At 35.3% G+C, this 17,112-nt stretch overlaps 1 protein-coding gene across 1 annotated transcript in view; it reads right to left on the reverse strand.

Moving 5' to 3' along the window:
• Positions 1 to 17,112, reverse strand: part of LARS (leucyl-tRNA synthetase) — a 78,585-nt gene that overhangs the window by 47,379 nt on the left and 14,094 nt on the right. The window contains exons 3-13 of the mRNA XM_010850644.1: positions 15,863 to 15,981; positions 13,499 to 13,586; positions 13,025 to 13,105; positions 10,782 to 10,919; positions 7,883 to 8,044; positions 7,133 to 7,245; positions 6,414 to 6,477; positions 4,755 to 4,822; positions 4,428 to 4,653; positions 1,340 to 1,427; positions 1,120 to 1,256 (exon numbers count right to left, since the gene is read on the reverse strand). Of these exons, the coding sequence (XP_010848946.1) occupies positions 1,120 to 1,256; positions 1,340 to 1,427; positions 4,428 to 4,653; positions 4,755 to 4,822; positions 6,414 to 6,477; positions 7,133 to 7,245; positions 7,883 to 8,044; positions 10,782 to 10,919; positions 13,025 to 13,105; positions 13,499 to 13,586; positions 15,863 to 15,981 (1,284 nt within the window). The remainder of the gene's footprint in view (positions 1 to 1,119; positions 1,257 to 1,339; positions 1,428 to 4,427; positions 4,654 to 4,754; positions 4,823 to 6,413; positions 6,478 to 7,132; positions 7,246 to 7,882; positions 8,045 to 10,781; positions 10,920 to 13,024; positions 13,106 to 13,498; positions 13,587 to 15,862; positions 15,982 to 17,112) is intronic.

Genomic DNA, 17,112 nt, shown 5'->3' on the forward strand with positions numbered 1-17,112 from the left:
CTGGTATTATCATTAAGAGAAATACCCTCTAAACTTTTTTTTAAGTATTTTTCTTCTTTCCATAAAGAACAATTTTTTAATTTTATAGACAAAACTCTCAAGAAGGGATGCATGACTTTTAAAAACTAAACAGTTTAAGTTAGACTGAATAGCTTAAATGTTGAAACTATACAGTCAAAAGCAAAAGTTCACACAGACACACACATATCACTTAAAATGAAGTTCACATTTCAGTTGCAATGAAAATGCAAGTATCAGAAAACTTGTTTTTACAAAACTTTCTCTCGTTAGCAACCAGGTTGCTCTTCAGCAGGTGAATAAATAAACATACATCCAGACAACAGAATATTATTCAGTGCTAAAAAGAAACAAGCTATGATGCTATGAAAAGACATGAGAAACCAAAATGCTTATTACTAACTGAAAGAAAATCTAAGAAAGCTACATACCGTATGAATCCAACTATTACATGACTTTCGGAAAAGGTAAAATTATGGTGACAATTAAAAAGATCAGTGGTTGCCAGGAGTGGGAGGGAAGACAGATGAACAAGAAGAGCACAGAGGATTTTAAAGGCAGCAAAACTACTCTGTATATCATAATGATGGATACATGTCATTAAATGTTTGCATAAACCCACAGAATGTACAATACCAAGAATGAACCCTAAGGTAAACTATGGACTCTGGGCAATTATGACGTCAATGTAGGTTCATCTTTGATAAATACGTACCACTCCGGTGAGTGACACTAATAATGGGGGAGGCAATGCAGGTGTTGAAGAAGGGGTATTACATGGGAATCTCTGTGCCTTCCTCTCTATTTTCATTATGAACCTAAAACTGTCCTAAGAAAATAAGTCTTAAAAAAGATTCTACGGGGACTTCCCTGGCAGTCCAGTAGTTAAGACATCACGCCTCCACAGCAGAGGGCGCAGGGTCAATCCCTAGTTGGGGAACTAAGATCCCGCATGCCTCACGAGACAGCCAAAAAAAAAGGTTCTATGAAATACTATATTTAAAATTCAAATCACAGGAAAACATATAAATATCAAGAAACAGGTTAAAGATAGCATTAAAAAGATATCTGCATAGTTTTTCAGCCTAATTCAACAGTTCAGTGGTACCTAACCAATGAGATGATAAAGAGGAAATGTGAACATGAAACACAGAAACTCACTTGCTTTTTCTTCAAGTCTCTGAGGGCAGCAAAATCATCAGGAGAGTCCGAAGGAACACTTGTGACCACACCAGTGCCTTATAAAAGAAAGTGTGGAATTAACTAATAGCAACCAGAATGTGTACACCAAAGAATTTCTACAAAGAAATAAACTCTTTACCTTTATCCTCCTTGATGGTGAGCATTGGGAGAACATAGATCACCTTGTACGATGTTAAAGGTGCAGAAAGTGATGCACCAAGAATATCCTATGTAAGAAAAAGATCAGTATAAAGAGGAAGTAACCTAATCTAATCATTAAATTTTAAAACTATGTTTATATTTTAAGCCATGAGAAGCTAGTAATCAACAATACTCATTCTTTTTTACCTACAAGACTGGAAATAACTGAAAATAATTATAAAGCCCAAATCTTGTAATGTTGTGAGGAAATTAGTACACTAACATATTGCTTTTAACTTTGCACTCCTTGAGGAAAACAATATAGGAATCCACAGCAAGAGTCACAAAAATGTTCACACAGCTTGGACCCAGCAATCCAATTCTAGGAATTTACCTCAAAAGATTCTTTGAGAATCTTCCCAATGCTGTATTAACTACATTAGCAAAACCTGGAAACAACTAAGACTTTAAATGATTTTTTTTAAAAAATCACTTAATAAAATATGAGACATCAACAAGATAGAATATTATATCTCTGTGTTTCTATTTTAAACAATAATTAGAAAGACAGTTAAGAAGACGTATCTAGTTTCTCTTTAAAATAAAAAAAAAAAAGAAGCCCCAACAATATAGGACCCATATTCTTATATATGAATAAGCAGCTTGCAGCTGTTTGTTTAGCTACAGAAATGCACTTTTCAATTCCATATAGTTTCCTTTACCCATATACGTAAGTTGCTTATAGAATTTGGAGCCATACTGATAAAGGCTAAATATCAATTAACAGTTTAAAGCTATTATACCACCCATTTCCCTCATACCAGAATATGCTCAAATTAACAAGGAAAGAAGTTGCATGTAAGAGCAAGAAAAAAAAAAATTGTGTCATTAATACCATTCCCCAAAACCTCTCAGACAGAACTCTAACATCAGGAACTAATGAGATGTGGCAGGACTGCTTATAACAGACGAAGCAATTCAAATATCCATTATACAGAGTCATTAAATAATTTGTGGCATAGCCAAACAATGGAATACTGTGTAACAGTAAAAAATAAGAACAAAGGGAATTCCTTGGCAGTCCTGTGGTTAGGACTCTACTTTCACTGCCAAGGGCCCAGGTTCAACCCCTGGTGAGGGAACTAAGATCCTAAAAGCCACATGGCACAGCCAAAAAAAAGAAAGAACGAGAACAAGGAGATGTTTATCTACTGACAAAATAATTACCAAGAAATAGCTAAGTAAAAAAGAAAGTAAAACACAGAACAATGTGATGAAATACACTGCCGTTTGTGTGTAAAAAAAGAGGGCTAAAGAATATATATGTATGTATTTGCTTGTATATACATGAAATACTTCTTGAAGGATTTACAAGACACTGGTTTCACTGACTGCTTATGGAAGAGACAACTGAGTGACTGGGAGTATTTTGTGTACCTTTTGTTTTTTATTTTGGCTGCACAGCCTGCAGAATCTCAGTTCCCCAACCAGGGATGGAACAGGTGCCCTTGGCAGTGAAATCAGAGTCCTAACCACTGGGCCACCAGGGAATCCCTTCTTTTTGTCTTTCAAATTTTGAGTCTTATGAATATTTAGTAATCTAGTCAAAAAATAAATTTACAAAATAAGAAATAAAAGTCCAATTCAAAAGGAGAATTGAGATGGTATTCTACTCATCTTTTTCTTTTAAAAGATTATTTATTAAGATACCAAAGATCAGCACTTAACCAAAGGGAATAAAACACGCCGGTAAATAAGTAAAAGTAAAATAAACCTAAGTAAAATAAACTCTAAGGATACTACACATGCTCATGCACAGTCATGTCCGACTCTGTGCAACCCCACAGACTGTGGCCCACCAGGCTCCTCTGTGCATGGGATTCTCCAGCCAAGAATACTGGAGTAGGCTGCCATCTCTTCCTCCAGAGAATCTTCCCAACCCAAGGATCCAGCCCAAGTCTCCTGTCTCCTGCATTGTAGGCAGATTCTTTACCAGCTGAGCCATCGGGGATTTAGTTAAGATCAAGACTTCCTTTCCAGAAAAAAAAAAGCAGCTACTACTGCACACCAGGAATGCAGTTAATCCTATTAAAAAAGTAGTATCGGGACTTTCCTGGTCATCCAGTGTTAAGAATTTACCTGCCAATACAGCAGACATGGGTTCAATCCCTTATCAGGGAAGATCCCACATGCCATGGAGCAACTAAGTCCATGTGCCGCATCTACTGAAGCCCATGTGTCTAGAGCCTATGCTCTGCAACAAGAGAAGCCACCGCAGTGAGCAGTCCGAGCACCGCAACTAGAGAGCAGCCCCTGCTCACTGCAATGAGACAATGCCCACGCACAGCAAAAACGACCCATTTTTTAGAAGGAGTAATATAATGTCAACTGCAGCTATACTAAATCTCTTGAGGAGAACTGTATTTTTCAATCAGATAATTACTGAGCAGAAACGTAAGATTCAAAAATGCTATTTTAGGGAATTCTCTGATAATGCAATGGTTAGGACTCCATGCTTCCACCGCCAGGGGCCTGTGGCTTAATCGCTGGTGGGGGAACTAAGATCCCACAAGCCACACAGTACGGTCAAAAAAAATTTTTTTCTAATAAATACATAAATAAAAATGCTGTTTTACTGATATGGTCACACAATGAATATACCACAGCAATTAAAAAGCAAACAAAAAGAACAAACTACTACTACATATACAACATGGGTGAATCTCACAGGCATCACATTGAGCCAAAGAAGCTAGACGTAAAAGAGTACAGACTATACAATTTCACTATGTAAAGTTCATGAAGAGCGACTCATCTTTGGTGACTTAAGTCACGGTAGTGGTTACCTCTACAGAAGAAGGGATGTGAAATGGACATGAGAGTGCCTTCTGGAGTGCTCCAACTGTACATCCCTTGATTTGAGTGATGCATAACGTTTGAAGATATACCAAAATACACACGACTTACACGCTTGACTGTACGTATACCTCAACTAAAATGTTTTTTTAAACATTCTTTTCTCAAATTTCATTTCTGACATTTTCCTCTAAGTGTATGCTCTAAACTAATTCCACTACCCAACTTACCTCTCCCATTAACTCTTTAACAACAGGTACCACTCCATTGTCCTTGGTAAAGCCCTGGTATGACATATTTCTTGCAGCTCTTTGGGTGCAGATGAATATATCACCGTTCATTGTCTCAAATCCAATGTACTTCATATCGGGGCGAACCCAACAGTTTGTTTGTCCAAACATAGTCTCAGGTCTGAGAGTAGCAGCTACCAAGAAGATATTTTTCCCTTTCAAGCCACTAAGATGAAAAAAGCACACATTTATGGAAAATGTTATGGATTTTATCACAACTATCTGATGTTTCAAAAAGATGAAGCCACAATTCTTTGACAAACCTACCTTAATTTGGATGGGTATGGCTCAAGCACTTTCAACTTGATTAAAGTATATTCCTGAGGTCCAACACCCTAAACAAAATAAAAATTTGAAAGAGAAAAGAGTTGGATTAAACCTACTAATCTATGCAAGAGATCTGATTCAAATTTCTAAGACGGGTTCTTGCATCGCTAGAATAATTCTTCCTTCCAATGAAAAGACTGTCAGTGGTGTATTGACCACATGGAAGCCTAATGTGTAAGAAATGACTTGAGAGACCACCATCCTACCCCACACTAGACAGAACTGGTCAAGGAGGTCCAGACTGAGTAAGGTTTGCTAAGAGCTCTCTTGAGAGGGAAAAACAAGGGGAGAATGACTTGGATTAATCAGCCAAAACAGTGTTTGCCAAAATGGGAGTTAGAAGATAAAATCAATGTCAATCCTACAGAGTAGTCATCACAGACATATGATGGACCAGGGATCAAATGATGTGTATTCAAAACCTAGCTTCAGCCCTCACTTGTGGCTTGCCACAAGGAGTCACAATCACTCTGAACCTTCATTTCTTCATGAAAAATAAAATTAATTAATTAATTAAACATTTTAAAAATAAAAAACTGTGCTGTGCCTCACACAGGACTGTCCTGAGGAACACGTAAGATAATGACACATAATGATAATGACAAAATGCTTTGAAAAACTATGATGTACTATTGAAACTTAAGATGTTGCTATCATTGACTATATTAAAGCTTAACATAGTAAACCGGCCTTCTGAAGACTCTCAAATCTTTCAAAATTTTGATCAACTCTCACTTCTGTCATGTAAGTTACATCATAATTGAAGGCTGATTTTGAAAGGTAGTCACTAGCCTATGAATGCGTTCAAAGGTGGTAACAGAGAATGACACACTCATAGGGACTACAAAGTTCATTGTTGTTGATTTACTGTGCCAAGGCTTTAGACGAATGATTTTCCCTTGCTTCATTCAAGTATTACAGGGAACAATGTCACTAATGTGTCCTCCAGGAATGCAGAATGAACTGATGTCATGCATGACTTGAAGTACTTTGAAAATAAGTAGGCATGTGACCAAAGCAAGTATAAATGGAATCTGTGTACATGAGTGAACCACATATCTCATTACCTTTCCTCATGGTCTCTTTTTAGAACAGTGCACTCTCCAAGTGGTGCTTCTCAAACATGAGCAGGCATATGAATCACACAGAGAACACATTAAAAGACAGATTCCTGGGCTCCACCCTCAGAGCTTCTGATTTAGCAATTTGGGGGTGAGGTTCAAGAATCTACTTCTCTAGGAATTCTCTGGCAGTGTAGTGGTTAGGACACCACATTTTCACTGCCAAGGGCCCAGGTTCAATCCCTGATCTGGGAATCCTGCAAGCCAAGCTAAGTGACAAAAAAAAAAAAATCCAAGAATGTGCTTTTCCAGCACAAGCTGATGCAGCTAAACCTACCAGCAAGGTTCTAGACAAGGTTCTAGAGAAGATACAGGTACCTATGATGACTACCTGCCTCCCTCTTAATAGCCACCAGAGTATCATGACTTATACCTCAATACTGGAATAAAGCTATTTTTAGGTTTCTGATTTATTTCTTAAACTCTATGACTATATTAAGAATTATGACAACAACTATTCTATGTCACAAATAATTACCTCCCCAGTTTGTCTGTCATGATCCATACAAGGCTGTCCATCTTTTGGAGAATAAATAGTATACCTAAAACAAGAAATAAATGACAAACATTACAATGTACAAGTTTTATCCTAACGGATTGGTCAGTGTTGCTCCTAACATCTCACAATATCTCTTCTAACTAAAACTTCTGAGTAAATGTCTACATCATTTTTTATGCTTTTATGCGGAATTTTGTTGCCAACACAGTTACTCAATGAAAGCTTTTTGCCTTCATCAAAGGTAATACCACTGAAAAATATTCACTGATCTTGGCTTTGTGGTATGAAACAGAAGACTGTAGAATATAAATAAGCTTTTGAAATGCAACTACCTTTTAACGAGTCCATATGATCAAGGGAGAACTTTACAGAACAATTTATAGAGCAAAAGGATAAACTAAAACACAAATAAAATTATTTTTCCACTTGGCTAGAATACTTAAGAGAATCTTTCCTGAGACCATAAAAAGAGAATCTTTAGTGAGACCCCCTATACTCCCTGGTTCTATTTGTCACAAACACTAAGCAGCTCAAAGAAATTAAGACACCGGCCAGACAAAAAGGAAACCAACAGAACAAAAAGAGGAATTATAAAAAGAGAAAAGATAATGGAAAAAAGTAGGCTCTGGGGCACATTGAATTACAATACAGGAATTATATGATTTTTGCTTTATTAAACTGAAGGACAATAAACTCACCGCTTCCCAAACTTAATTCTGCTTCTTTCTCTTAATGTTAGAAACTGCCACCTGACAAATGAATCATAGTAAGGATTAACATCAGTGGTGATGAAGGACCGGCGCCAATCTACCTATAGGAGGAGAAAGGAAATGGTAATTTTTTAGAAATTTATATAGTCTCTATAAATAGGAATTCCCATGAATCAATTATTTACTTGCCTACTTCTAACTTTTCAATGTAGAATTATATCAAATATCAAAAGCAAACCAAAAAACTTCAAGTTCCATCTATTAAATATATATCATAATTATCACATTAATTTATGCTTAATATGTAAGCTTTTAAACATATATATTTACATATTAAACATATAGGAATTATAATAAATTAAGAAGGAACACTTAAACAACATCTTTTTGTGTCCCTAAATATTTAAGCTTACATTGGGTTTCTTCGAAATCTCTTTTTTTTAATTTTACTGAAGTACAGTTAATTTACAATGTTGTGGGTTTCTTCACTTGAACAGTACTCCTTTTTACTAATTGCTAGTATATCTATATATATTCCAAAACAACAAACATTAAAGTACTTCATTGCTTACCTCAAGGCCCATGTGGTTCTAATCAGAAAATAACAGTACCAAGCCATTCGTGGAATACTGATGGAATATATTATTCTAAATTAAGAGGTGGACCAAATCTCGTACAGTCACACAAATATAACTAGGTTCTTCACATTGCCTTAAACTACAGAGGTAGCCAGCATACCTTCAAACCCATTCTCTTCAGATCCTGGACAGCCAGTGGTGGGAAATATTCAAGCCAATGTTCTGCTTCAGAAAATTTGACTATCTCATCATCAGAAAGGCCCAGGGATTTCATAATGTCCCACTGGTATTTAGAAGATCCAGCTTTAGCAGCAGCTTTACTCTGAAAATAACCAGCAAAACCAAACTCCATCAAAGAACAACTAACAACCAGTTAACAAACTCCAGAACCACAATAATTTTAAATGAATGATCCTATTTGGTAGTTTTTTTAAACTCTAAAACAATATTACTGACATATAGGAATACTGCTGAATCTGGAGGTACTGTTTTATGTGCCAAACCATACAGTCTGATACCTGTATTCTGACACCAAAGGTAAGTAAATGGTTGGAACCATAAAATAATTATCATCACAAAGATAAGTTCTTAGCACCAAACCTTCTCTATTTCCTTTTTTCAAATACCACATGCATCTTTTTTAGTTATGAATAAACTACTAACAAGAGTTTCCTTCTTTTCCAATATTTATCAATATCAAAAAAGTAACCACATGCCAGGCACTGGAGGTGGGCCAAGGTGCTGGACCATGAAACTATAGAAAGGAAGGAGAAGGAATCTTGGGACTAAGGAAACCGATCTCTATGTACCGTGGTGGCAGAAACAAGACTCTATGCATTTGTCAAACCAAGGCAATGATATACTCCAGAGTGAATTTTACTGCATGTAAATTTAAAAAAAAAAATTGACCAGGATGTTGGAGGAACTCAAGATAGAAAGCAGACTGTGACAAAGTTATCTAACTGTATTACAAATGCATGATATAACCACACTAAAGGGGTAGGAAAGAAAGAACTTTAGAAGTAACTGGAAAATAGTGTGTTCGCTAGATTCTAAAGACAAAATGAACTATACACAACCAATGTATTTTAGTTGGTAAAACTGTTCTGTAACTACTGGTAGACAACTGAACAAATAACAGATATACTGTAAATAATGAGAGCTAGGTTTCCTACTGCTGGAGAAAGAAGTCACAAATAAGCAAAGAAGAATGCTAGAATGAACCCTGTGGTGCTAAAATAGAGCCAGAGGGATCAGTATGCACTCAGAAAAAATAGAGACAGAAAGAGAACGACAAATGCCACATGATATCACTTATATATGGATAATCTAAAATACGACACAAATGAACTTATCTTTGAAACAGAAATAGACTCAGAGATATAGGGAATAGATCTGTGATTGCCAAAGACAAGGGGAGTGGGAGAGGGGTTGTTTAGGAGTTTGGGATTAGCAGATTTAAATTATTATACACAGATGGATAAACAACAAGGTCCTACTATATAGTACAAGGAACTCTATTCAATATGCTGTAAAAAAAAAAAAAAACATAACGGAAAAGGAAAAAATATTTTAAATAAAGAAAAAATACAGGAATTCCCGGTCAATCCAGTAGTTAAGATTTGGCTCTTTCATTGCTGTGGGTGTGGGTTTGATCCTTGGTCAGGGAACTAAGATCCCTGGTTGGTGTGGCCAAAAATAAATAAAGTGCTTACATTAAGAAAAAAAAAGAAAAAAATCTCATTTAAAAAAAATACAAAGAAGTAAATACAGACACATACATGCACAGGGGCTAGTAGACATACACATATTTCCTTGCTCTTTCTACTGAGAAGACCTAGAAACAATGAGCATACCTAGCACTCAGAATTTAGTTTCTAAATACCATTTTTCAATAAAAGGAAAAAGGACTCCTTGGAAAAGTGGCTGACTCCAGGGCTAAAATAGGGAGAATAGAAAATGAGCTTGCAGCATCTTATGGCACTTGAAAGTACAAAAGTGCTCAGAAAAAAAAAAAAAAGGAATAAAAGAAAAATGGGGGCATGTCAAGTGGACACAGGAGCCAACCTAAAGAGTCCCTGAATGGCCAATGCTAGAACAATCTGAGCAATAACAATAACTCAGCAGCAACAACAACAAAAACCAATAGTATTAGATTATAACTCAAAGAATAAATAAATATGCGCGAATCCACACTGATACAAAAAAGAAATAAGTAAATGAAGAAGAAACAGAAGAACTCTACATGAGGGAAACAGAAAATCAACATTAGAACAAAACAGCAATAACCACTGCAGGCAAGATCCACTGAAAAATGCTAAAATTAGTAAGGAAATATATATTTTTTAAAAAAACAAGATGTTATTCCCATAGTCTCAAAGTATCTCTCCCAAAACATACATGAATCACAAAGGGAAAAATGAAACCTTCACAGTAGGAAACCTGATAGATACCACCTAAACCAAATGATCAAGGTTAACATCACCAGTAATAAGACATCAGTATCTTATACTCCTTGATTGGATTCACTGAAGACACATCACCTCTCAATCTACTCATGAGAAAGCATTACACAAGCCTAAAAGAAGAGATCCTTTATAAGTTATCTGACCAGTCCTTTTCAGAAGTGCTAAGATCAGGAAGACAAGAGACATGACAAGCAAATGCAAGATGGGATTTTGGATAGGATCTTAGAACAGACTAAGAATGTTAAGGAAAAATTGGTGAAACCAAATGAAGTTGGTAGTTTCTCAAACAGCATTGTTCAAATGTTGGTTTCTTAGATTTGAGGACTGTACTATGGTTATATAAGATGTAAAGGAACCCTATGCAATCTTGTAATTCTTCTGTAAGTCTAAAATTATTTCAAACTAAAGTAAAAAGGGGGAAAAAGGCAATCAAAAGGTGAGAAAGATATTTTTGCCTCATTACTTTTTAAACATTAATGAGTACATTTTATGTGTCAGATACTACTATATTGTTACTCTGGGAATGTACATATAAATCTGACAAATATAAATAAAACTTCAACCAAAATAAATATCATCAAGTCACCAAACCTTTTTTCCTTTAGCTTTATCCTTAATTATTATATTTTCTGTTTTATCATTGATTTCTTCCTCTTCCTCTTCCTCATCTGGAAAATCAGGGGGGCAACCATAAAGCTCTACTTCTCTTTTCAATTTATCAGCACATGCCTACAAAAAACACAACATTAGAGGCAGTAAAGTTAAAAATTCCAAGGTAGAAACACTTTGAGTTTTTTTGTTGTTTCTAAGGCCAACTAATACTGACTCTGAACTTTTTAGCAATACATCTACAGATGTGTAGATCATTACAGAAAACTCATATGATACAAATCATGTACCTAAAAATTCACTAATTTACTTCATTTACCTGGCAATGACTTATTCAATACCCAGACTACTCAATGCAGTATACTTTATGTTAGGTGTCAGAAGTACAAAGATAAAGATATAGTATTATCATATTGAAAACAACTCTAAAAACTGCATTTCTCAATTTAAAGATTACTGTCACATCATCACAAGGCTACTAGGTAGGTAGGACAAGAGATAATATGCTAGAAAACAGACACTGAAAGATGAAGTGATTTATCCAAGGTTATAAAGCTAGTGAGCTACAGAATTATAACATGAACCTACATTTTCAACTTCATCTTTTTTCAAGTGTACCCCATAATGGGTCCACTGTTACAAACAAAGATGACACCACGTATACAGTGTTAATGGAGAAGGCAATGGCACCCACTCCAGTATTCTTGCCTGGAAAATCCCATGGACGGAGGAGCCTGGTAGGCTGCAGTCCATGGGGTCAGTAAGAGGTGGACACGACTGAGTGACTTCACTTTCACTTTTCACTTTCATGCATTGGAGAAGGAAATGGCAACCCACTCCAGTGTTCTTGCCTGGAGAATTCCAGGGATGGGGGAGCCTGGTGGGCTGCCGTCTATGGGGTCGCACAGAGTCGGACACGACTGAGGCGACTTAGCAGCAGCAGCAGCAGCATGCAGTGTTAAAGTTTAAAAAAAATACAAATATAGAATTGTAAATTTTCAAAAAGGGAAAGGTTGCTTCTAAAAAGAAGAATTTCAGTTAATAAACAGGGAAAAAAACAAGACAACTAGAAAGTCATCATTTTACAACCACAAATTCAACTACTGAAAGACGAGGATCATGAAAGGATGCTAAAACCACTGAGTTATTGGATAACCAGATAGTCAAAGGGTCTTAATGGATCATTCCATAAATTACTTTTTAATGAGAAAAAGGAAAAGTTAACTTTAGGATGAGGAAACATGGACACTATTAATATCACTAAAATGATACAAGTTAACTTATATGGCTTTTGATGTCAGACAGTGGGAAGAATAAAAGTGGGAAGAATAAAAAGTAAAAACCTGCCAGAAAAGACATTTTGGGACAGCTAGGGAGATTTGACTATAGATTAGATAATGATAATATTACATCAATGATTAATTTCTTGGAGAGGATAATGGGATAGTGACAATGTAGAAGAATGGCTTTGTTCTCAACAGATAAAAGCTGGAGTGTTTAGGGGTGACATGCCATGATGTCTGCCAACTTACTTTCAATGAGTTCATAGACAAAGAAAGAAAAAGCGTGCATGTATTGTATGTTGAGAGACAGAACTAGAGCAACTGTGCAAATGTTAATATTTGGTAACTATAAGCGAAGGGTATCTGGCTGTTCACTGTACCATCCTTTTACCTTCCCTATAAGTAGGACATTTTTCAAAATAAAAGATTGGCGCATAAAAAGAAGTAAGTTAAATTTCCCAACTCCCAAGGATTTAGGGAATCCTTTCAAATGTAGTTTTCTTACCCACTTTATATTAAAAATTATTTTTAATATAAATTTATGACAAATTGAAGACACTTACAAAAATGGACCGAAACAGATAGAACTGTTCATTATTTTAGGCCAACAGCCTATATATGCCATGCATGCACAAAACAGTGTCCACTGTACTTGTTAGTAGTCATTATCTAATTCTAAACAGAAATGTGAATATATAAGGTAACCAAAAGATATCAAAATTAGTTAGAAATCACTTGGACCTTAATGTTTGCCCTTTAAGCATTTCTTCAAATGTTTTCTAAAAATTAACTTTTACTATAATAAATTCAACTCATTTCAAAAAAATACTTTAACATAGTACCGAAGTATGTATTTGAAAACCCTATTTCAAATTCTTGAATTGGATATTACTATTAGCTCTAAGCTAAAATGAGTACAAAACAATCCCCAAGCAATCTTACCTTAATGGGCATTCCAGTACAGTGTAAACCAAAAGGAAACAGACAAGTCTTCCCTTTCAGTCTCTGGTACCCTACTGCAAACTACAGAGAGAAAATTAATTTTAAACTACAAATTTAAATGCTAGATGAATACAAAATTCTGACTTTTCACAATTAGTTTTGTTTTCCTCTTCCCGTCTTCCTTTAGAGCACCAGTTAGATGTTATAGTCATTCAAGAGTTATACGTTTTTCTATGTCTTCACCAACCTAAGAATTACTTTTGAACATATACACATACCTAGAACCCTGTGCACACACACATACAGCATGTGAAAACAGAAAACTTAAATTATTTAAAAATAAAAACCATGCTTAAAATTAAGGAACTCTAAGTTCCCTTAACAGGAAATAAATTCTATAGATGTCATTTTCTTCAAAATAGTATTCATTAAAGACCCTCCATTCCATTATATTAAACAAAAAGGAAGCTTTACCTCACATTTAGATAAAGAAAACGTGTGTCCCAAGTGAAGGCGCCCATTCATATATGGATATGGGAAGGTTACAAAGTACTTGTCCTTGCTGCAAAAGAATCATGTAAGAAAGAAAGTACAAAAAAAAAAAGTTAAATTCCTTTAACAATTAAGGGTGGGGCCAAGGGAACACTTTACTGTAAGTAATTTGCTTAAATTTTAGTTATTTAAAATATACCGAAAATTAAATTTATAAATCCAGAAATTAAAAGGTCTCTAAAATTGAAACATATTTTTGATTTAGGAAAAAATAAGATATTTATAGGTGGCTATTAAAGAAATAAATATCCTTGTAGCAAATAGGATTTAACAGGGTTTAACTTAAGCTAAAACACTGAGTAAAAAAGATATACAAAAAAAAATTAATAGAAAACCTTAATGTTTTACTGATTAAATGAGATATGCTTTCACTAAATATACATAAAGCAATTTGAAGTCCCTCAAGTAAAACAAAACATCCTCAAAATGCATATGTGGCAAATTCACTTAAAAAAGCACCTGTTAAAAGCTGCTTAATTATGTTTTATTCTTTTTTTTAATGAATCAAGTATATCAAACAGACATATGTAAGTTATAAAACACAACGAACACCTGTAAGCACACTATCCAACTTATAAATTCACTGAAGCTACCTGTGTGCTCCTCCCCATCCTCCCACCAGAAATAACCATTATCTTGAAATTTACTTTTGACATTCCTTTGTTTTTTAATAAGTTGCACATATGTCTATGCCCTTAAACATCATTTGGTTTCACTCACTTGTGAGCTTTATTTTAAATATGGTCTACTTCACAAAGATTCCTCAATTCACTTTTTTCACTCAATGTTATATTTCTAAATTTCTTCAGTGCATTTTCTTTCACTGAGCAAAAGAGCTTTCAAATTCATGTTAGATTATTTTAAATTACTTTAGAGTTGACCAAAATTCTAGAACCAAATAGAAGCTTCAAATTCTAGTTTAAATTATAACACCAGAGAAACTCTATGCTCCCTATGCAGAGGACCCAGGTTCCATTTCCAGTCAGGGAACCAGATCCCACAAGCCGCAATTAAGAGTGCATATGCAGCAACAAAGATCGAAGATCCCAAGTGCTGCAATAAGACCCAACACAGCCAAATGAATAAATAATTTTTTTTAATTGGAAAAAATAAAGTATAACATCAGAAACTTTGTCTTAGAGCAAACCCTCCTCTCTTAGAAAAAGAATTCCATTAGAGTACAGGTTAACAGCAAAGACAGACTTTGGAATCTGAAAGTCCTGATAAGAAGTCCAAGCCCTGTCAATTCCTAGCTATGCAACCTTAAGCCAGTTACTTAACCTCTCTGTCCTAGTATACTCATCAATAAAACAAGAATTAAAATATTGGTAAACTTAAAGCATTATTAAGAAGATTAAACAAGAATACACAGTTTAAAAAAAGTATATTTCCTACTGCCTTGGCATATTGAACAACAACTGTTCAATAATAACTACTATTATTTCTATTTGGAGAAGGCAATGGCACCCCACTCCAGTACTCTTGCCTGGAAAATCCCATGGACGGAGGAGCCTGGAAGGCTGCAGTCCATGGGGTCGCTAGGAGTCAGACATGACTGAGCGACTTCCCTTTCCTTTTTCACTTTCATGCATTGGAGAAGGAAATGGCAACCCACTCCAGTGTTCTTGCCTGGAGAATCCCAGGGACGGGGGAGCCTGGTGGGCTGCCGTCTATGGGGTCACACGGAGTTGGACAGGACTGAAGCGACTTAGCAGCATTATTTCTATTGTCCATGTATATCCTCAATTCTAAGAAGCACATTGTGCTACATTCCAACATATCTGAAATTGCAACTCAACTTATAATTGATGCACATATTTACCATGGTACTGTGCAGCAGCAGTTACTTTTGGTTTTTTCCTCAGTATCATTTAATTATGTTACTATCAATTCTTAACATCAAGGCAATATACATTTATAAAATAAGACTACAGAAACCCTTAAAAATTTATATTCTGTGCCTTTGGAGATAATTATCACTATAATATGAATCTCTGTAACAGAACGACATCCTTTTATCAGTCAACAAAGACAAAACTTAAAAACACTCTCCTTTGTCTAACTATGAGAAATAATAGTTTTTTAAAAAACCTTTACATAGGAAAAAATCCTTTAAGAATTCCACAGGAAAGAGGATGCTAATTTGAAATAGAGAAAATGGAAGTCACCTCCTTCAGCCTATTTCAGACATTATAAATACAATCTGCTTTATTCCTGCCACACAGCTGTTTCTGAGCCAATGGTTATGGAAGTATGACATGGAGAACCTCACAAATGATTGCTCACCTGGTCTGTTTCTCTAAATTACATGCATTGACCTCAAACACCTTCTTGGCATCCCATTTTTGTTGGACTTCTTTCTCAATCTTCTTCAAAAAGTCTACTTTGGCTGTTCCTTTTCTTTCCTGTTAGACACAACAGATACAGAATAATCCACTCTATATTTCAGTAGACTTGTTTAAAAAAAAGCTAAAAAAGATCTGGGTTCACACAGAAGTGAGCCATTTACTGATAATCTTTCCATGGTTATCTTGAAATTTAAATGAGTTAAGATTAAAAATTAGGGTTATCATGACCTGATAGGGTTATCCACTTCAAATTCAAAGGGATGATTAAAGACTTACTTAAATACATTAAAAAGCTTTGAAGTTCTTTTTAATTAGATACTACAATAAATAAAACACTGATTTCAAATATTCCTATTTAGTTAAAATAGGTGAATACTTAAAAAAAGTATAGGATAGAACAGTGCCTGCTTGTTCAGCTACAATTACTGCCACCAAAGGAGGACGGTGAGGCCCAGTGGATACAGGCTGCAGAAGGATTAGTCATCTACATGTTTTGTTTTGTTTTTTCCAAGAAAGTTGATGAAGAACTTCTCCCCAAAATGGTGAGCAGGCTATTAATATGAAATTTAAATGAAACAAAAATTATACAACAATATTATTAATTAAAAGAATATATGCTAGGCAAGTACTAACTAAAAACTGGTTAATTAATTAATACTAATTAACTGAATGAGAAACACTGGGCTGGAAGAAGCACAAGCTGGAATCAAGATTGCTGGGAGAAATATCAATAACCTCAGATATGCAGATGACACCACCCTTACAGCAGAAGTGAAGAGGAACTAAAAAGCCTCTTGATGAAAGTGAAAGTGGAGAGTGAAAAAGTTGGCTTAAAGCTCAACATTCAGAAAACGAAGATCATGGCATCTGGTCCCATCACTTCATGGGAAATAGATGGGGAAACAGTGGAAACAGTGTCAGACTTTATTTTGGGGGGCTCCAAAATCACTGCAGATGGTGACTGCAGCCATGAAATTAAAAGATGCTTACTCCTTGGAAGGAAAGTTATGACCAACCTAGATAGCATATTCAAAAGCAGAGACATTACTTTGCCAACAAAGGTTCGTCTAGTCAAGGCCATGGTTTTTCCTGTGGTCATGTATGGATGTGAGAGTTGGACTGTGAAGAAGGCTGAGCGCCAAAGAATTGATGCTTTTGAACTGTGGTGTTGGAGAAGACTCTTGAGAG

Source organism: Bison bison, unplaced genomic scaffold, assembly GCF_000754665.1.
Source record: "Bison bison bison isolate TAMUID 2011002044 unplaced genomic scaffold, Bison_UMD1.0 scf7180017864291, whole genome shotgun sequence".
In the NCBI taxonomy this organism is placed as follows: Eukaryota; Metazoa; Chordata; class Mammalia; order Artiodactyla; family Bovidae; genus Bison; species Bison bison.